Consider the following 21,770-nt stretch of genomic DNA (forward strand, 5'->3'; position numbering starts at 1 on the left):
CTTACACACACACACACACACACACACACACAAAAACATTTTATTTCAAGTCTTCTGAAACACAATAGTTAAAACGTAGTTTTGTTTGATTACTCAAGTTGATTCAATCAAAAACCAATCTAAACGATTCGTTCATGACTCACTGACTCATTGATCTAACTGCAGTGCTTCACCTCTCATTGGAGAGGAAGATTACAAGTGAATAATCCCTTAAATCTCAGCCTGTAACTTACAAAACTATCATATGGATTAATTAAGAAGACCAGGAATATAGCGCACAGGTCATATGGACTTATTTTAATGGTGCTTTTGTATCCTGCTGAACTTTGAAAGCTTCAGTTCCCATTTATTGTAAGTGAATAACGTCCAGTGCAATGGTTTTAAAGTCCTTCTTTTTTTTTAGGTCCACAAAAGAAAGATAATTCATATGATTCATTTTTTCTGTGTGTTAAATATCCCTTTAAAGGAAATTCTTGATCATTGCTCTTATCCACTGTTAACTCACAGAAGTTCCTAAGCATGTCTTATACGAGCGTCTCAATAAGGAATGGTACAACACGTGATGACGGTTTTGTTTAGAGGTTTTAAAATATATTTTGGAGATCTGTCTTTTGGCTCATAAACACAAGCAAGTTGCAAAATGATTAGATGAAGCCTGACTCAAGCTCCTCTGGACTGTTAAAGACTGGACTGGTCTTGGTCCTCTGGACTGTTAAAGAGTTACACCATCTCAAAAAATACAATACAAGGAAATACAAGGTTAACCTAACGAGACAGTGGCTTTACTCTCAGTGGCTTTACTCTCTAAAAAGCATCAGACTTTAATTTTCTAGACGTACTGTACACAAATATGCAGACAAACCCTATTCCAACAACTTTACTACCTCAAACAGTCAAAGCCCCAGACCCAGAAAACACAACTAAAGCTCATCTGACACGTTTTTGTAAGTTTTGACTCTGAGTCACCTGTGAGCCATTTATCTGGATGTGTCTAGAAGACCTGAGCACAACTTTCTCAGACGGACTAGTTTAAATCCCCCAGCCTACAGACAAAGCTAAATTAAACATACAATGAAAACAAATTATGTGGGACATTTCTCATTTGAAGGCCAAAAAATCTGGAATAACACACAAGAAACTTGAGTTTAAAGAATATGATCTTATCTGCTTTTGATAGAACAAGCTTTGATTTACGGCCCATCCCTTTATCAGAAGAAAGGAGGAGCTTTGTCTGTTCTAGTCTGGTGATGTCTGCTTTGAAACTACTTTTATTTTTTAGATGGCAAAGTAAAATAAAAGATATACACTACAAAATTTCAGAATAATGAAGATTTTTTAATGTTTTTGAAAGAATCTTCACAGAGGGCCCCATTTATTTGATCAAAAATACAGTAAAAAAGTGAAATATTAATGTATTTTACGCTATATTAAACAGTTTTCAACATTAATGATAATAATAATATTAATAATAATAATAACAAAATGTTTCATTATATGCACTGATTTAGCATATTAGAATGATTACTGAGGGATGATGTGACACCGAAGACTCGAGTAATGGCTTATGGAAAATCTGTTTTGCATCACAGGAATAAATTACATTTTAAAATATATTAAAATAGAAAACAGAATAATATTTCACAATAGTTCTGTTTTAATATATTTTTGATTAAATAAATGCAGCCTTAGTGAGCAACAAAGACTTCTTTCAACAACATAAATAAATAAATAAATAAAACACTTTAATTTTTTTGACCTGTAGTGTATACACTGTACCCAAAAGAGTGTTAAACAGCTTCCAGCATCCATACCCACATATGGCTCTCACTGCACTGGAGATTTAGGTGACAGCCTGAGAGACATTGTTCTAGGTCACAATAAGGCTGGACAGTATCCAGAGGTCAGTGACACACTAATGAAAGGAAATGTGGCTGGACCGATGGCCAAATGTAGGACATTTTACTCAAAATTCAAATATGTGAAGGTGCACCTTCAAAACAGCTTCGGTACTTGAAATCTGGGCAAGCAAAAGCATTTATCTAGTATATAACCTGGGCAGTCTATGAAGACTAAACAGCTGTCTAAAATATAAAAGATTGCTGCAGCATTTCTCTGACCTTGAGCAAGGCACAACAGGGAGCCCGAACACATTATAGGACGTCACAAATGTCTTCACTGGACGAGAAAACTGGCAATCAGTGCAATTAACAATGACAATGAATGACTAAAACACCAAATAAACCCATTTGTTTAATATTCTTCATACTTCAGCCTCTTTCTCAATATAATTTCCATATGTAGAAAGCAAAATGTACCAAACTGTAACAAACAGTTGGGTACCGTCAGCATGAAAACGTAACATCATTGATGATTGTCAAAACAGAACTTATATTAAAAGAAGATGATTCCTCTCTTTGCACCGTGACTGTAAACCTGAATGAGTCCAAACGAGGAAGCAGAATGTAATAAAGTGATTTGTGTGTGCCCCATCTGTCAATATTGGCACAGTCATGTGTTTACACATAGAACCCCCCCCTGAGATGATCTTAATATGGAGAGTGGCATATAAACACTTTAACTAATCTAATAAATGTAACAAACTCTAACACTAACATCATAGATTAAACAACGCTTTGGTTAACTGAATTAATTTCAAAGAAATTGTTCATCATTACAACAACCACTGGACCTACCTATTAAAAAGTAATGTAGATAACTGAAAGAAATATGTGCTTCATGTGAAAAACAAATCCAAAAATTAAGTCAAAATGAAATGTTAAAGTTAAAAGTTAAAATTAAAAGTTAATATGACCATATTAACTTGACTACATTTGGTTAAACCAACAAAAGTCATTTTCAGGATCAGATCAGGTTAAAATAACAAAATAGTTTTCACTTAAAAAAGAAAAAATTTCAGCATACAAAAATTGAAATTAACGTGAAGTTTACTGCACTTTTTCAACCACTTTTAATTAAATGAATCATTTAAAAATTCAAGCTGAAACATAAAGATGGAGTAAAATTGGTAAAAATAATTGTGAAAAGTTAAATGATATAAACATGTTGTTAAAATGATAAAAATCATTTTTTGGTAGCCTGACACAAAAAAAAGTCAAACTGCGTAATAAATACAATTTTACATAAGGATGTAAAACAATAATATTTATATATGTGCAGAAGTTATTTCTACCTGATCTGACCCATATAATAGTAATAACTATAACCAGCTATATTCTACTATATTCATATACTATAAACTATATTCATATTTTGACTGAATAAAACCTGTCAACTCTAATGTTACCACATGAAACACGTTTTAGGTAACCTGACAAAACATTTTTATAATGCAGGAATATTTCCAGCCAATATTATTCTCTTCTCTCAGCCTTTGCAACACAATGCAACACAGCTGTAACGCTCAGTAATGCACTATATAGCTATTAAAAAAAACATAATATATAATCACAACATAATTAAAAGTATGAGGTGGGACCATATAACCTAAAATGTGGGCTGGTAAAGTGAAAAGTTGAACGTTCAAACCCAATGATTCATGAACTACAGACACTCACCCCAGGTTGTACCACAAGGAGTAACGTTAAGATATTATCTATGTCTAATCAAGTTCGAAAAAAAAGAAAAGAAAACTAATTAAAAAACTATATAGAATCCAAGTGGAAGTTCTCTGTGGGACTGTGAGCACAGACTTCTACTGTTCCCACGCTGACTGAGGTTCCTCTAAGCGCACGTCTCTGAAGGTATGTGCGACGTTCCCATCAAGCTCTGTAGGAGCTCGTTCTCCATCAAAACAACTCTAAGTTTAAGGATTAACCTTATAAGCAGGCAGTTTCACAATACTCTTACCTTTCTTTTCCGGCGTCGCACAGAAGCTCCATGAGAGCAATAAGGTAAAAAACAATCCGATCTCATTTGGTCCTGCCATTTCTTGTTTTTAAAACCTCTCAGACTTCACTCCATAGTTAGAAGGGCTCTTCTTTCAAGAGTTTCTAAATGTTCAGAGATCTTGCCTTCTCGACTTCTTGAGAAAACTCGCCCGACTTGGCTGTAAACTTTGACAGCTCCTCCTCCGCGCTCGCGAACCTTGGCAGTGATAGAAGCGCGTTCTGCTGGAGAGAGCTGCGCTCGCTCGTGACGTCAGAACAGGGAGGTACGTGCGCGTTCAGAAAGGTGGGACGTTGAACGTCAGGTACTTTTTGATCTCGGAGTTCGTGATTTCATTCCGATGCCAAATGAAATCTTTGACCTGCTGTCAATCAACAACGAGGACCCGTAGGGCCGACAAATCACAAATTAACACGGGAACGCAATTTGCTTCTGTGCTGTTCTGTCACAAATATTCCCATATTTGTCTACTACAAATTATCAAATTATGTAAAGAGTGCTGTTGTTACAGCTTACTGTACGGATGACTTGTAAAATAAATAAATAAACAAAAATATAAATTTATTGTGATAATATGATTTACTTTTTTTAAAGTAAGAGAGTAAGAGAAAGAGAGTCAAATTTTTAAAATGTATGTAACAAGTTCTGTAACAAAAACTTTACTCTCACTTTTAATTCATCCTTGCTGAATAAAAGTAGGCCTATTAATTATATAAACTTAGTTGGAAAGTCTTACAACCATCACCCTTCTGATAGACTGTTTTATTTTTATTTATTATTTTTTCAAGTTGGTAAAAAACTTGAAAACATTTTATAATTTAAACAAGAAAACCTGCTAATTCAAATGATACCAGATCTGTTAATAATATGATAACAAATCAAATTTTAAACAATATCACTTTTTTGCAACCTCTACTCAGGATGGTGTAATTTCACATATTTAGGTAATTTCTAGTTGGTTAAAGTGATAGTGTTACTTGTGGTGCAACACTCCCACATCTCAACTGTTTCTCAGATTTTCCTCCAGATGAAAAGACCCCAGTAAGCTCATGTGTCTCAGTTTCAGACGAGAACAGTTTCACAAATTGCACTCAGATTTACCAAAATATAAGTCTGTAATTATTTATTTGGTACTCAAATTTTTGTCAAATACTTCCAAGACCAAATGATCTGAACTTCACCCTCAGTTGTTCCAAACTTGTGTAAATGTCTTTCAAATGAAAGAGTATATTTTAAAGAATGTGGGGTTTTGTGGGTAAAAAGACAGAATTTTTATTTTGTATGTTTTTCTGGAGATTAAAGGGATAGTTGACCCACAAATTCTGTCATTAATTACTCCCACCTCCAAAACCCGTAAGATCTTTGTTCATCTTCGGAACACAAATGAACATATTTTTGATGAAATCCGAGAGCTTTCTGACCCTCTACAGACAGCCATGTACCATGTTTAAGGCCTAGAAAGTTGGTAAGGACATCGTAAAAATAGTCCATGTCAAATCAGTGGTTCAAATGTTATTTTATGAAGCTACGAGAAAACTTTTCATGCACAAAGAAAACAAAAAATAATGACTATTTTAACAATGTCCTTATTACAATTCTAGGCCATGAACGTGGTAGTTCCATTGCTGTCTATGCAGGGTCAGAAAACTGCCAGATTTCATCAAAGATATCTGAGAAATTGAAAGGATACCTGAGAATTATTCTGATCTGTGAGGAAGCATCATCTGAGCAATTAAACTTGTGTAGATGTGCCAAATATTTGCTATACAACATTTTCAACGAGGATGACAGAGATTAAGAAATTGAAAGTCATGATAAACATACAGGTTGTAGAAGAGACGGTGTAATCTTCAAATTGTCCTTTGACGTAATTCTTGGGGTCTCTTTATCTGTCTGGAAACCTCCCTTGTCTGTTGTGAATCGTCCATTGAGTCCTTTGAGAAATTACCACATGGCTGTGTGGGATTACAAATTTATAAAATGTTATATATAGGTTCCAATATAATAGTAGGTAATAAAGCTGACATATCCAAGAAGATCAAATCAAGAAAATCAAGAGTCTGAGATAATGACCTTTTGTCTTTGTGCTCTTCCTCACCAGTCTTGCCAGTCTGATTGAATTAGCACCTATGCATTTGAATGACACTGTTATGCTGATGAGATCTAGGCTGGGAAAATTACAGTGTCTGACATTTTTTTCCTGATTCAATTTGCATGCTTTGTTTATGGTATGGATCCCTCCCACTTGAATGTATAAAAACTACAATGTCTTATGGACAAGTTAGACTTTTGATGACTGCAGCGCCACGCAGAGCGTTCTCAATAAAGAATCCTGCTGAAGATTACCCAAGAGTCTCCTGGTCTTCGTTTCTGAGTTCCCAACAGCTGCATTCATTTGGGTTGCCACAGTAGCCAGACAGTGGTTTGGAGATGGGAAGCATCCATGAAGTTTGTGTTCCCAAAGGTCAACAAAGATCAACTGACCATGAAGAATCCTGTGTTTCCCACTCAAACTCAAGTCTGTCTTGAGTAAACTGACCTTTTACATCTATTTATTTAATACATTTGTGTCTAAAGTTATATAAAAAGATTTAACCTTTATATATTGACATCTATAACAACAACAACAATTTTTTTATAATAATAATAATAATAATAAAGAAATCAGACTTTTACAAAAGTGTGAATCTTACATTTCACATCTGCAGTATAACCTGAATGCATATATCAGTCTGTTGGAATGGATTTAATAAATTGTTTTAATCCTGTATTTAGTTTGTTCAGGTTATGTCACAATAACATTACCTGGGAAACAATTATGACTGACATCAATAAGAGATTCAAAGTGGTCATTTCAGCAAACCGAGAAGGCCACAAATCTTAATAATGTCGCTAGCTAGACTGAATGGGGACAGATGTGAAAGACCTCATATGTCTCCGGTCATTTTAATGAGCTAATATTGCATTATAGTAAGATAATCCCTTGTTAAGTGGTTTTCACGCAGGATGTAAGGGGTGTGGTTGAGTTTTGATTGATAATGGATGACAAGGACAGGTCATCAAAATAAAAAAGAGAACCCTTATTAGCATCAGGTGGGCTGGCGGTGGTTTGAGATCTATATTCTGTGGTAGCAAGGCTGTAGTGATCACCACCAATATGTTGCTGGAAAGTTCCAGTGTTTTTGTCAGCCAACCCAGACAAAGGAAAACATTTAGACATCACGAGAAGAAAGAATTAAAGTCAAGAAAGTCAAGATAGGCTAAAAACACTATGTCCTATATGGAAAATGCAGGGGTACTAGTATCTAGAGTTTAAAAAGTATATAATGTAGTGTTTAAAAAGAGTGTTGTTTTTAACAATGATGGATATGTTTGACTATAAAAGGATAATCAAAACCACTCCAATACAAATAATAAAAGTTTCCAGTGAAATGAAATATCAGTACTCTACACAAGTAGGAACACTGCTTGTCCAAAAATGTTACTGGACTGGAACTAACTATTACATAACGTGGCAATCTGTACACACACCTTCGAGACACCAAGACAATAAAATATATATTAATAGATCAAATATATCATATTACTCAGTGGTGTCATGGGCATCGGTGGCAGTCCTAACCTTGCCCAGGTAAGATCTAAACATAAAAAGGAAAAATTATTTATTTCAGTGAACATAATTTGTGGCATAATGTTGATTACAACAAAAATGCTTACATTAATTCCCTTAATAAAACTGAGATGTTAAGAGAACTGACATTAATTGTCATAACATTACACAGAAAACTTTTATACAAGTTTTTTTTTCACTCATTTGTTTAAAAGCATATTGTTCACATTTTATGGCTATGTAACTGAGTATTTTAACAATTTCCAATTGTTTAACGTAATTGTTAACTTTTTAAAGAAAAAGAGAGATATGTATAAATTTATTTTATGGTAAGCAACTGACATAAAGTGTTGTTGACTGATATTGGGTACATTCCTTCAAATAACAGAGATGGTATCATCAGGATCAGCATTTATTTTGAAATATAGCATTTACTCAAAACTGCTAAGTCTGAGTAGACAGGGAAGGTTTTAACACTAATTTCCTCATTTGCTTAATGTTTCCAGAAACCAACATTTGACTTGTTCAACATTTGAACTGTAAACATGAATAACATCAATTTAAATATTTTAATAAAATGGGGAGAGTGTGAATAGGTTTATGGGTATTGGTATGAAAAAAGTTTATTTGGTCAACAAAAATAAGAACATGTACAAAATAAAAAGTGTTGCAACCACCGGTTTCCCCTATATCTATTTTGATGAATTAAGTAAAATTTTTAACTGAAATTGAAATCAATGTTTACCTTTTTTTTTTTTATTATTGAAAAGAGCAGCTTTAACATTTTGATAAAAAGTCAATTTGTTTTTATTGGGTAAAAAGTCAAATAGGTTTCAAAAAAATGTCTCTTGACATAAAGTCACTTTTAGCACATCAGATAGCAATGGATCCTTCAGCAACCAACACTGAAACATGTAGTGACAAAAAAATGGTGCAATTTATAATAAACGTCTCAGTTATGTATGGTAACCCTCGTTCCCTGAAGGAGGGAATGGAGACGTTACGTATAAGAAGGCAGCAGATGTAATGCATAACAGGTTTTCACTGAGAAGCCGACCCAGTGACCCAGCTGCTAAGCGGTGGTACATCAGCCAAGGTAATGGAACGAGGGTTACCATAAGTAACTGAGATGTTCCCTTCCAAATCAATCAATGTCGATGTCACGTCGGTGACCAATTGGGATTCCCTACCAAAGCGCCATGGATGCTGCCCCTTCCAGTGCCCTGTGTGAGCCACCTGCACCAATTTTTGGTGTAGGCCGGGACTCACAACAAGTAGTTCCATTAACCATTCTCGAATCACTACCCACTCAGTTAGATTGGATAACACTGGGAAAACGTTCATGTTGGAAAAGGGACGACACGGAAGCTCCATCCTTCCTGAAGGAGGTCTTGGGAGCAAATACACAAATGAACATCCATTTAGGTGCTTATGGAAAATTGGAGGTGATTGAAACCCTCTTGGAAAATGGCAGAAGTCTGCCGGTGAAATACAGGCTCCAAAGCTATACTGTGGACTTTACACATATGGGATCCAATTAGGTCTCTCATATGGAACCCAGCCTTCAGTTCTAAAGAATTCAGGGAGTGAAGGCCTGGTGCCGGATATTCTGCCACATCTGCCGAGGGGACAGAGGAGCTCGACAGGGTCTACAGTATGGACACTCTGGAGTAGTTTTAGCAAGCTGGCACTAACCGGGGCCTCTCGGTGCAACTACCCATTTGAGGTGAGAACACAGGAGGATAATGGCTCCACACAAAGGCTATAGAGCCTAGCGAACATGTTGGGGGTCGGCCAGTCTGCAGCTCTACAGATATCTGTCACCAAGACGCCAAAAACATATTCATCGACCAAATATGTGTGCAGGTACCCTACCCTCTTGATGGAGGCCAATGCCAATGCCAAAGCAGAGCTTTTGATGAAAGAAACTTTAGCTCAACTGAGTACAAATGCTCAAATGGGCTCTGCTGTAGTGATTTAAGCACTAGAGACAGGTCCCAAGGGGGTATGGAGGAGGACTGGGAAGGATTTAACCTCCTGGCCACTCTAAGGAACCTGATGACCATATCATGCTTACCACCGACTTCCCTTCTACAGGGTCATTGTACACAGCAATCGCAGCAATTGCTGAAGAGCCCAGTCCAAGGTTCGCAGGTCCAAGATTGGCCATAACCCACCCCCTTTCTGGCTACAATGAAGTAAGGGCTTTAAGACCCTATCCTCATATCCCGTCCTCATATCTTCACCAGTAGGACTGTGATCTCTGCACGCAAGACAGGAGCATCGGCCTCCTTCACTGTAATGAAGCGGTTGCCACTGAACTTGAGGGGACGCTGGGCAAACCGAATCGCATAGCCAAGGCTGATGGTACGCAGAAGGTTCTCGAACGCGTCGCTGAAGAGACCAGTCTGGGACACAAGGGCATTAAGAAACTGAATTTTGTTGTCGTCCCTCATATCGACCACACAAAGCCACTTTTGGTGCACCTTGACCACCATAGTGAATGTCGCACAGCCCAGAGAGCTTGTAGCGCGAGGTCAGTAGTGGTACAGAGTTCTGAGAACTTCTGGGTCATGACCAACCATGTGCAGATCCTTCAGTGCCTTAGCCTGGTGCACCTGCAGTAACGCCGTAGCATGAAAGGCAGAGGTAGCTTTTCCACAGGCCATATAAGCATGGCCGAACAGGCCAGACGAGTACCTACAGACCTGGGAGGGAAAGCAGGGTTCGTATTAGGACGCAACTGCATCACAACTGACCGCTCCACCACAGGTACCCCCATGCACTGAGGTGCAGTGCTGAGAACCAGCGCGGGCCACCCCAAGAAACCAATCATCCAGCCTGGTAGGCTCGGGATGCGGTGTTGTCGCTTAGCTCCAAAGTGAAAAGCTGGTATGCAATGCGCCAGCTGCCTTCTTATACTCACGCTGTGATCAGCTGCAGCTAGATGCAGTAATTGGATTCAAATGTGCATTGGCACGTTTAGTTATTCTCTAAGTAGATTGGTCTATCGAAGCGATTTCCCAATTCGTCGGCCACCAACATAATGTCAAGAGTGACCAACTCGAAGGGAACTAATTTTATAATAAACAAACATCTAGCAGACATTACTAAACAAAGACTTTTTACCTCCAGATGTGCAACTTTAAATAAGAATTGTACAAAAGAGTAACACAGGCATGATACTTCTGATATTATGTCACGCTGCCTTGTCTCTGTTTCCCTGGGTGTCCACTAGTGGGCTCACTTCCCCTTAGGCACCTCACCATAGGCACTACAATTCCCACTTGTCTTGTCCCTTCATCACAGTAATTGCACTCCTGTTAATTGCACCAGGTGCCTTCACTTATTAGTCATAAGCCTCCCTATATTAACCAGTCTTTTCCTGTTTTCTGGATGGAGTCCTTTCCTTACGTTACCTTACGTTTCCTGCCGTACCCAGTCTTCTCGTCTCCCGAGTTCCTCGCATTCCGAGTTCCTGTTCCTCTTTCCGTTCCTGTTCTCTTCCTGTTCCTTCCTTGTTTGTTTATTTGGATTGTTTCTGGTTTTGACCCTGGCTTGTTTGGATTCCGATTTGGATTACCCCAATAAAGGACATACCTGCAATTGGATCTCTCTCTCCCTGTATTTCACTGGGTCATGATCGTCACTGAAGGACTCCATCCAGTAAGATCCAGCGGTATGTTTTTTGATGTTTCCTCCCCAGCCACCGAGCGGGATAGAAGGAGTGGTTTTGAGGGAACCCGCCTGGTCGTTTTTCGTGGGAACAGGGGAGGTCGCAGAGGAGTTAGTGGTCGAGAGGAGGTCCGGCATCGCTCTCCACCATGGCCCCCCTTCGACCCTGGGCTCGTGTGGGACGGATCGGAGCCGCCGTCTCACCATGGCGGACGGAGAGGGGAGAGGAAGCGCACCTTGGCCGAGCCAGCGCCACTGCACAAGATGGCCGCCAGCCCAGCTCTGCTGCACAAGATGGCCGCCAGCCCAGCGCCGCTGCGCAGAATGGCCGCCAGCCCAGCGCCACTGCCCAGGATGGCCGCAAGTCCAGCGCCACTACACAAGATGGCCACCAACCCAGCGCCACGAGGCAAGATGGACGCCAGCCCAACACCACAGCACAAGGTGGTCGCCAGCCCAGTGTCACGACGCAAGCGGGCCGCCAGCCCAGCGCCACAGCACAAGATGGCCACTAGCCCAGCGCCACTGCCCAGGATGGCCACCGGCCCAGCGCCACTGCCCAAAATGGCCACCGGTCCAATGCCACGGCCCAAGATGGCCGCCGGTCCAGAGTTATGGCACAAGATGGCTGCTTGTCCAGTGCCTCGGCACAGAATGACAGCCACAGTTGACCTTCCAAAGTCGAGTCAGGTTCCCGTTGACCCTCCAGAGTCGAGTCAGGTTCCCGTTGACCCTCCAGAGTCGAGTCAGGTTCCCGTTGACCCTCCAGAGTCGAGTCAGGTGCTTGTGGACCCCCCAGAGTCGAGTCAGGTGCTCGTGGACCCTCCAGAGTCGAGTCGAGTCAGGTGCTCGTGGACCCTCCAGAGCTGAGTCAGGTGCTCGTGGACCTTCCAGAGTCGAGTCAGGTGCTCATGGACCCTCCAGAGTCAGGGCTAGTCACCGTTGACCTTCCAGGGTCAGGGCTAGTCACCGTTGACCTTCCAGGGTCAGGGCTAGTCACCGTTGACCTTCCAGGGTCTGGGCTAGTCACCGTTGACCATCCAGAGTCAGGACTAGTCACCGTTGACCCTCCAGAGTCAGCACGGATGCGGTGGTCTTCTGCGCCGCCCTGGTGGGCTTCTGTCTCGACCGCATGGATGTGGTGGTCTTCTGCTCCGCCCTGGTGGGCTTCTGTCTCGACCACACGGATGTGGTGGTCTTCTGCTCCGCCCTGGTGGGCTTCAAGTTATGTCCTTCCTGGACTTGTGTTTGTTGTTGTTTTGTTTTCATTTTTGTTTCTCTTCTGTCTGTTTCCATCCATGGACCTGGCCCTCCGTCCCTCCCCCTTATCCTCCACCAGTCCACCTCCCTCCTGGGTTGCTTGTCTTTGTCTTTCTCTCTGTTTCCCTTTAAGGACCTGGTCCTCAGTCCCTCCCCCTGATCCTTCGCCGGTCCACCTCCCCCCTGGGCTCCTTGTTTTTGTGTTTGCACTTCTTGTCTCTGTTTCCCCATTTTACCTGGTCCTCTTGTCTCTGTTTCCCTATTTTACCTGGTCCTCTTGTCTCTGTTTCCCCATTGGTTTGGGTGGAGCATCTGGTAGCTGCTCCGTGGAGGAGGGGGTAATGTCACGCTGCCTGGTCTCTGTTTCCCTGGGTGTCCACTAGTGGGCTCACTTCCCCTTAGGCACCTCACCGTAGGCACTACAATTCCCACTAGCCTTGTCCCTTCATCACAGTAATTGCACCAGGTGCCTTCACTTATTAGTCATTAGCCTCCCTATATTAACCAGTCTTTTCTTGTTTTCTGGATGGAGTCCTTTCCTTACTTTACCTTACGTTTCCTGCCGTACCCAGTCTTCTCGTCTACCGAGTTCCTCGCATTCCGAGTTCCTGTTCCTGTTCCTCTTTCCGTTCCTGTTCCCTTCCTGTTCCTTCCTTGTTTGTTTATTTGGATTGTTTCTGGTTTTGACCCTGGCTTGTTTGGATTATGATTTGGATTACCCCAATAAAGGACATACCTGCAATTGGATCTCTCTCTCCCTGTGTTTCACTGGGTCGATCGTCACATATAAGCCATTTAAAATAGCACTTAATGTGCTTAAAAAATATAAAATAAATAAATCTTCACAGTGTATAGCAGTGTAATACGATGCCTACTATGCTACTGCCAATAACTGGAAGAACAACAGACTGAACTGTTAGAGAATCTTTATTTTTGTCTAATGCTCAAAAAGTCAAATATTTATAGTTCTCTGTAATCATATAATCAGAAGACTGTTTTTCATTATCGTGAGAGTCAAATAGATGTTGGAAACGCAAATTTAATCAGAGACATATGTGCCTTCTCGAACTGAAAAGATTAAAGTGGTAAATCAATCTATCTATCTATCTATCTATCTGTCTGTCTGTCTGTCTGTCTGTCTGTCTGTCTGTCGACATAAATTTATAATTAATGTTTTTGAATTGCATATTAAATTGCATATTTCTATCCATTTGGATTATACAGATTTGACAAACTTAATGTGATACAAATCTGTCATACATAAATGAAACGGGAAATAAACTGGTAAACATTTCTGCAGTTGTAATAAACTGATGTGTTTTAAATACATGATAACTATTTATAATCATCATTAAATTTGGTTTGCTTCAATCTAACATTTAAAAATAATTAACTAACTGAATATGCTTGTTCCACAGGTAGTAACCACTTGTATTTATTTATTTATTTATTTATTTATTTATTTTTTGCCAATTTTCCTTTTACCTTTTGGTTTTTGTCACGGCAGGGATCCAATGAGGCACGGAGATAGAACCAATTGCAGGTAAGTCATTTATTAAAGGGTAATCCAAAGGGGTAAACAGTCCAGGCAGGGTCAAAACCAGAATATCAAACATAAACAAGACACGAAGACAAGGCAAAGCAAGGCAAGAAGCGACGGACATGAATAACTATAGGACATTAAACAAGGACTCCGTAACACAGACTCAGACAGACCGGGTATAAATACACAGAAGGATAATGAGGGAACAGGAGACAGGTGGGGAACAATCAATTACTAAACAGCAGGAAGGTGACCAAATAAGGGAACAGGAAGTGATAAGGAGACAGACACCGTGAGAAAGGAGGACACCTAGTGGAAACCCAGGGAACACAACCCAGATACTGTGACAGGACCCCCCCTCTACGGAGCGGCTCCCAGACGCTCCACGACAAGACACAACACAGACCAGGAGGGAGGCGGACAGGTGGAGGCTCAGGGGGAGGGACGGAGGGCCAGACTCACTGAGGGGAACAGACAGAAACATAACAGAAACCAAGAAACACAAAACAGAAATCCATAAGGACATCATGTGGCACCCCCCAGGGCGGAGCAGAAGACCGCCACAGCCGTGTGGTCAAGGCGGAAGCCCCCCAGGGCGGAGCAGAAGACCACCACAACTGTGTGGTCAGGACGGAAGCCCCCCAGGGCGGAGCAGAAGACCACCACAACCGTGTGGTCAGGACGGAAGCCCAATTTAAGATATTTTGGATAAAAACTGGGATGCTTGAGACTGTCCCATAGACTGCCAAATAAATAACACTGTATGCTGCTTACACTCTTCTGTGTCAGCCACGCCATAAGGATGCACTGTTTCTATGTGTATTTATGCTTTTATTTGAAAGAAAACAGCGCATCCTTTTGGTGCAGTTGACACAGAAGAGCGTATGCAGCATACTACAGTGATATGGAGAGACACAGAGGAGACAAAGGAATTGTTGAATAAAGTCTCAAGCCTACCAGTTTACATCCAAAATATCTTAAATTGTGCTCCAAAGATGAATGAAGCTTTTGCGGGTTTGGAACAACATGGGGGTAAGTAATTAATGACAAAATATTCATTTTGGGGTGGAGTATCCCTTTAAGTATCTTTGAACATGGAATGGTTGTTGGTGCCAGACGGGCTGGTCTGAGTGTTTCAAGAACTGCTGATCTACTGGGATTTTCACGGACAACCATCTCTAGGGTTTCAGTAACTCAAATAACCACTGTTTTCAACCAAGAAATATCATCTCTGAATGCACAACATGTCTGAAGCAGATGGGCTACAGCAGCAGAAGACCACACTGGATGCTCCTGTCCTAAGAACAGGAAACGGAGGATACAATTCACACAGGCTCACCAAAATTGGACAATAGAAGATTGGAAAAACATTGACTGGTCTGATGAGTCCCAATTTCTACTGCGACATTCAGGTGTTATGGTCAGAATCTGGCATAAAGAACATGAAAGCATGGATCCATCCTGCCTTGTTCAAGGGTTCAGACTGCTGGTGGTGGTGTAATGGTGTGGAGGACATTTTCTTTTTTCTTAGCACACTTTTGGCCCCTCAGTACAAACTGAGCATTGTTTAAACACCACAGCCTACCTGAGTATTGTTGCTGACCATGTCAATCCCTTTATGACTACAGTGTCCCCATATTCTGATGGCTACTTCCAGCAGGATAATGCACCATGTCACAAAGCTCAGATCATCTCAGACTGGTTTCTTTAACATGACAATGAGTTCAGTTTACTCAAATGGCCCCCAAAGTCACCAGATCTCAAGCTTTGGGATGTGATGGAACAGGAGATTTGCATTATGGATGTGCAGCCGACAAATCTGCAGCAACTGCGTCATGCTATCATGTCAATATGGACCAAAATCTCTGAGGAATGTTTCCATCACATTGTTGAATCTTTGCCACGAAGAATAAAGGCCGTTCTGAAGACAAAAGTGCAACCCGGTACTAGCAAGGTGTACATAATAAAGTGGCCAGTGAGTCTATATATAGGCACACACAGGTTGCCAGATTGACGACACCAACAGGAACAAGCTCACTTGATGGTGAATTATAAGAAATATGCTGTGTTTCCCGTCCACTGGCAACCTGGGTTGCTGAAATACAACTGAAATAAACTGGCAGTGGGCAGGTTTCACAAACCAAATCAGAGGCAGATATCCTGGCCCAGAATGCACATGTTCAAAGGAGAATAACTGACTGTAGCATTGTTTTTCAGAGAACCAAGTATGTTAATTTAGCATGTTTCGTAAATATCTGCAAACATATTATGGTATTTTTATGCTTTAGTATAGTCAAAAACATACAGCACCTTTAAATTAACAAAAATAAGCCCCATTTACTTCACTGGAATCTCTCTCTCTCTCTTTATTTAAAAATCATTTTTTAGGTTGACTGTATACTGTCACAGTGCAGGGTGTCCTCTCAGCTTCCCCTGCGGTCTGTGTTTTCCTGTCATGTTCGGTAGATCATGGTCTGGGCAATCAGTGCTGATCTCGCGACGGGGGTCTGCAGATCACGAGCTGACTCTCACCCACCTGTCGCTTATTCCCCCACTGCCTTTCTGTCCGTCATCATGAGTAGATTGTTTTGTCCTTACCCGTGTTTTGTGCATATATGCAAGCATCAGTGTCTGACCCTCTGTTTCTCCCGTGTATAAGGACGTGTAGTACAGAGATCCGGAAGCTCGAGTGGTCCACAGTGTGCTGGCCAGCTCTGGAATCTCTGTTCACCTGAGCAGCATTTAACTATTTTTTATGTTATTTTGTGTTTTGTGATGAGAATAAAGAGTCTCCTTTTTACTACTCTGCATCTGAGTACTCTATCTATCATAGACCCTGAAATATATGTGACCCTGGACCACAAAACCAGACTTAAGTTGCTTATTTTTAGCAATAGCCCAAAAAAAAAAAAAAAAACATTGTATGGGCCAAAATGATTGCTTTTTCTTTTATGCCAAAAATCATTAGGATATTAAATAAAGATCATGTTCCATGAAGATATTTTGTAAATTTTCTACTGTTAATATATCAAAACGTAATTTGTGTTTAGTAATATGCATTGCTAAGTTTTCCTTTGGACATCGCAAAGGCAATTTTCTTAGTATTTAGATTTTTTTGCACACTCAGATTCCAGATTTTCAAATAATTGTATCTCAGGGAAATATTGTGCAATCCTAATAAACCATACATCAATGGAAAGCTTAAAGCTTATTTATTCAGCTTTCAGATGATGTATAAAAATCAGTTTCGAAAAATTGACACTTAAGACTGGTTTTGCAGTCCAGGGTCACATATACATAAGTAGCTTTTTCATATTCTAGCAATCTAAAACTATTTTGTTTTTAGATGACTTTTCATTGGAGCTACAACTTACAAATAAGAAACTTCCTCAAAATTCCTCAGCACTGTTTTTACCGCTGAATATAATTTGTGTAAACTAATTTCACCGGACTTTGAATCTCAAGTACAGCTCTGGGCAAATGACACATAATTTGTTATAAATAATGCCTTTATATCAGATGAATTAAACAAACACAATAGTATACAACAAAAACTTTTTGTTTGCTTGAAATAATAAACATGGGTTGAACAGCTTCTTATAGTTAATAACTTTCATAAACACTAGCAGTTAAGTTTAGAATACAAACATAAACGTGGTGGAAGGATCTTTTGCATGTTATTTAGATGCGTATAATTCAAATGCCAGTTTATATCTTTCTTTTTTTTCTTTCAGTTGAAAAGCAATAAGCAGAATTATTGTCATTCATTTCACAGCACATTTCAAGTGGCTGAGTGCAGCAGAGAGAAGAAACATCATAATTGGTTTGTTTTTCGGATCAGATGATCAGACTAAATTGCAATGCTCATCGCCGCCTCTTCACCAGCATAACCTCTGTGAGAAAATTAAAACCTTGATCTAATTTTTAATTGAGCGCTATTAATATCCACAAAACCAGAGGCCACCGTAGATGCCTCTTTATCTTCACTCCTTAAAGTGCGAAGCAGATGAATTCATTTTCCCATGACTGAGCTTTCAAAGATCTCCCCGACATTATTGGTCTCTGCTCTAATGCTGTAATTTGCCATGCTGTTATATTGTATTAAAAACACTACATGTCCAAATGTTCGAACGCTTTATTTTGTTGAAAAGGCATTCTGTATGATTTATAAACTTGTTTCCCCGTGAGAACCTCAATTTAGGTCCTCATGCTGACATGAGTCCCCATGAGTCGGTGCGTATTCAAGTCCCCACCAGGACAGAAAAACACACACACGTTTGTTTTTGTGAAAAGTGGGGACATCCCATGGGCATAATGTTTTTTATACTGTACAAACTGTATATTCTATTGCCCTACACCAACCATACACCTAACCCTCACAGGAAACTTTGTGCATTTTTACTTTCTCAAAAAAAAAAATCATTCTGTATGGTTTATAAGCGTTTTCAAAAATGTGGACATGGGTTATGTCCACATAAGTCACCCTCTCCTTCTAATACCTGTGTCATACCCATACCCAACAAAGTTGTGTCCTGATATGTCACAAAACAAGAGGACACACACACACACACACACACACACACACACGTATTATTTATTTATTTATTTCGAACATACTGTAAAGAATCTGTAAATCTGTACATTTCCTAGCATAGCAAACCACCCCCATCTTGTGGTGGGCATGAAATGTCTCACATTTTTCAATCTCGCATTCCCCATTATTATTATTATTATTTCTGTGATACAAAGAAAAATATAGGAAGATACGGAGAAATTACAATTTCTATATATATAATTTCTATATTTAATATATCATTTCTAATTAAATCTATATAAATCAAATTACATACAAAAAATGTTCTCTTGTGGTTTTGTAACAAGAATGATCTAATAGTTTTTTTTTTTTAGTTTTTTTTTTTAATATAATCAAATAATAATAATAATAGTAATCCCAGAATGTTCTGGGAGCTAAAAATTGTTAGCTGGGTGGAAACATTTCCATATTCGTGGAAATAATTATAAAAAATGTCTGATTATTATTATTATTATTATTATTATTATTATTATTATTATTTGTATTATTATTTGTATTTAAGGGATAAACCATTCTAAGAAAAAAATAATAATCATGATTAAATGAAAGCAGGAGGTTGCACCAAAACAAAGATAATAATGAATAAACAGAAAGATGTTTAATCGCTTGAAATACTAACGTTGACCCAATTAATGGCCGTTCGCCAGAGATGACCGTCAGTGTCAGCCGTTTCAACGTCCCGCCTACCTAGGACCCATTTTTACACCTTCATTGATCTGTGATTGACAGGAGAGAAAGAAGAATGAAGACAGAATGAATGGTGCCTACTAGTCAACAAGCATCACTGCCCAGTGAATCAGAGCGCATGCGCAGTGCTTACGCTCTGGATGCTGCTCAGTATAGAAAAGCAACCTGCCAGTTCGCCAAGGTAACGCTTTAAAGCAATTTAAGAAATGTCGCGAAATAGTGCATTTGTTATTCAAGATGGAATGTGTATTGCCAGCCAAATGACAAAATGTGCGGACGCCGATGCTTCTCCGCGCACCGATGTTTTCATCTTCGGTCCAAAATGCCACTTGCTTAACTGACATACGAGGATAGAGACATAAATAGTCATTGAAAAAGGAAAATCAAGCGAAACTACAAATATGAACGGTGTGTTGCTTAGAAAGCCAAGGCTGGACTGTGTGTACGCGGTGCTGCTGTGGCTCCATCACGCTGTGTGGATGTGCTGTTCAGCGGCCGAGGACCATCGTTTCAGCGTTGAGGTAAGACTGGCCCAACATCAGCATCAGCATCAGCATCTTCTGCTCGAGTCATCAACACAAAAACGTATGTTGAGAATATGCGTCCTGCTTATACCGAGACCTAAAAGAACGGGATATATTGCAGGTCATAAATCAGGACAGCACATTGAATCACCTGGTGGTTCTGCACCATGTGCCTTCTGAATGTGTGCTATGGTAGACCATATACAGCTATTCTGTTCCAGTCTAGACTAGTATAATCTGTACTCAGCAATGCAACCCTGTCCTGTTATTCAGTATACCTAGTAAACAGAAGTGCTATAGTCTGTTTACCCTACTCAGTAATGATGTGCAGTGAGTAGAGAAGAATGCAATTCTATACTGTTCTACTCTGTAATTCTGTATACAGAGTAAAATTAATAGAAGAACATAAAAATGCACTAGACTGGAATGGAAGAGAATATAATTTGTTTACTTTGTATTACAGAGCAGAACAGAATAATATACAATTCCTGTTTACCTTCTTTTACAAAAAAGAACAGAGTAGAATATCATTCCTGTCTACCTTCTGAAATACGGAAGAGAAAAGTATAGACTTTCATTCTTGTCTACTTATTACACCAATTTACAAAATAGAATAAAGTAGATTAGGCTTCACTTGCTCATGGAATAGAATGCTTCTGTAATAGGAATGCCATTATATTCTGCTATTCTTAGTAGTAAGTAGACAGGAATTCTATTCAATTCTATTGCGGCCTATTCTGTAATTGTATACTGAGTAAACATTAATTATATTCTATTCAATTCTATTCTCATTTATTTCTGTGTATTGATGGACAGCAATGAGATCGGAAGTATACCTTTAAACATGCTTAATACTTAATCGTACACTGTTGCGCAACAAGCTCTTATAGACCAGAGGCATTAGTGTGAGAGAGATGCGCAACAATCAGAGATATTGCTCCTTCCTCCAGTCCAAATCCATTCACTAAGAGATGACAATCATACGCCTCTGACTGGCCATGTGACGATCAGTGGGTTGATAGGGGAAGCAAGATCTTGATTCATTCAGTGGTACCCAACCGCAGGCTCTTGCAAATGTGAAGCACATAAAGATTATGTAAGATGCTTAGCAACTCTCCCCCAAACTCAAATGTGATGTTTAGTGACTCTTGTATGGTGGCCGAGACAGCTCAACATGCTGCAACTTAAGAAAACACATGCAAATTGAAAAAAACATCAGCAAATGAAGAAAACATCTTCATCAGTTTGACAACACAAGTGTTGCAAATCATCACAACACGTGCATATAACGAAACGCTGCAAATCATCACAACACCTGCATATAACGAAACGCTGCAAATCATCACAACACATGCATAAAGCAAACGCGCTACAAATCCTTCACAACACATGCATATATCGAAACGCGCTGCAAATCCTTCACAACACATGCATATATCGAAACGCGCTGCAAATCCTTCACAACACATGCATATATCAAAAAGCGCTGCAAATCCTTCACAACACATGCATTAATGAAATGCCTGGAAAATCCTCACAACACATACAATTAACAAACGCGCTGCAAATAGCACTGATCACAATGGAAATGTTTCAAGGAGACCTCGTAAAGTTGTTGTGATGTATTTGCAGCGCGTTTCGTTGTATGCAAGTGCTGTGAGGATTTGTAGCGCGTTTGCTATATGCATGTGTTGTGATGATTTGCAGCTCGTTTCGTTGTATGCATGTGTTGTGAAGTATTTGCAGCGTGTTTCGCTATATGCATGTGTTGTGATGATTTGCAACACTTGTGTTGTCAAACTGATGAAGATGTTTTCTTCACTTGCTGATGTTTTTTCAATTTGCATGTGTTTTCTTAAGTTGCAGCATGTTGAGCTGTCTGGGCCACCGTACTCTTGCAACGCTGGTTGACATTGAGAGGATTTGTCACTTACCCGGTTCTGTTTGGCTGGTAGGCGAGAGTTGTAGAGA

General features: G+C 39.8%; 2 protein-coding genes across 3 annotated transcripts in view; one reads left to right on the plus strand and one right to left on the minus strand.

The window, feature by feature from the left end:
- LOC132155160 (epidermal growth factor receptor-like) overlaps positions 1-4,168 on the minus strand; it is a 61,276-nt gene extending 57,108 nt beyond the window's left edge. Inside the window, exon 1 of the mRNA XM_059564015.1 lies at positions 3,868-4,168. Coding sequence (XP_059419998.1) covers positions 3,868-3,946 — 79 coding nt within the window. The 5' untranslated portion in view covers positions 3,947-4,168. The remainder of the gene's footprint in view (positions 1-3,867) is intronic.
- A 15,241-nt stretch (positions 4,169-19,409) lies between these two features.
- The window catches only part of LOC132155163 (matrix metalloproteinase-16-like), a 32,134-nt gene continuing 29,773 nt past the window's right edge, over positions 19,410-21,770 (plus strand). For both annotated transcript variants that reach the window (XM_059564019.1, XM_059564020.1), the window contains exon 1: positions 19,410-19,796. In XM_059564019.1, the coding sequence (XP_059420002.1) occupies positions 19,677-19,796 (120 nt within the window). In that variant the 5' untranslated portion in view covers positions 19,410-19,676. The remainder of the gene's footprint in view (positions 19,797-21,770) is intronic.

The sequence above is a fragment of the Carassius carassius genome, chromosome 12 (genome assembly GCF_963082965.1).
Source record: "Carassius carassius chromosome 12, fCarCar2.1, whole genome shotgun sequence".
NCBI lineage: Eukaryota > Metazoa > Chordata > Actinopteri > Cypriniformes > Cyprinidae > Carassius > Carassius carassius.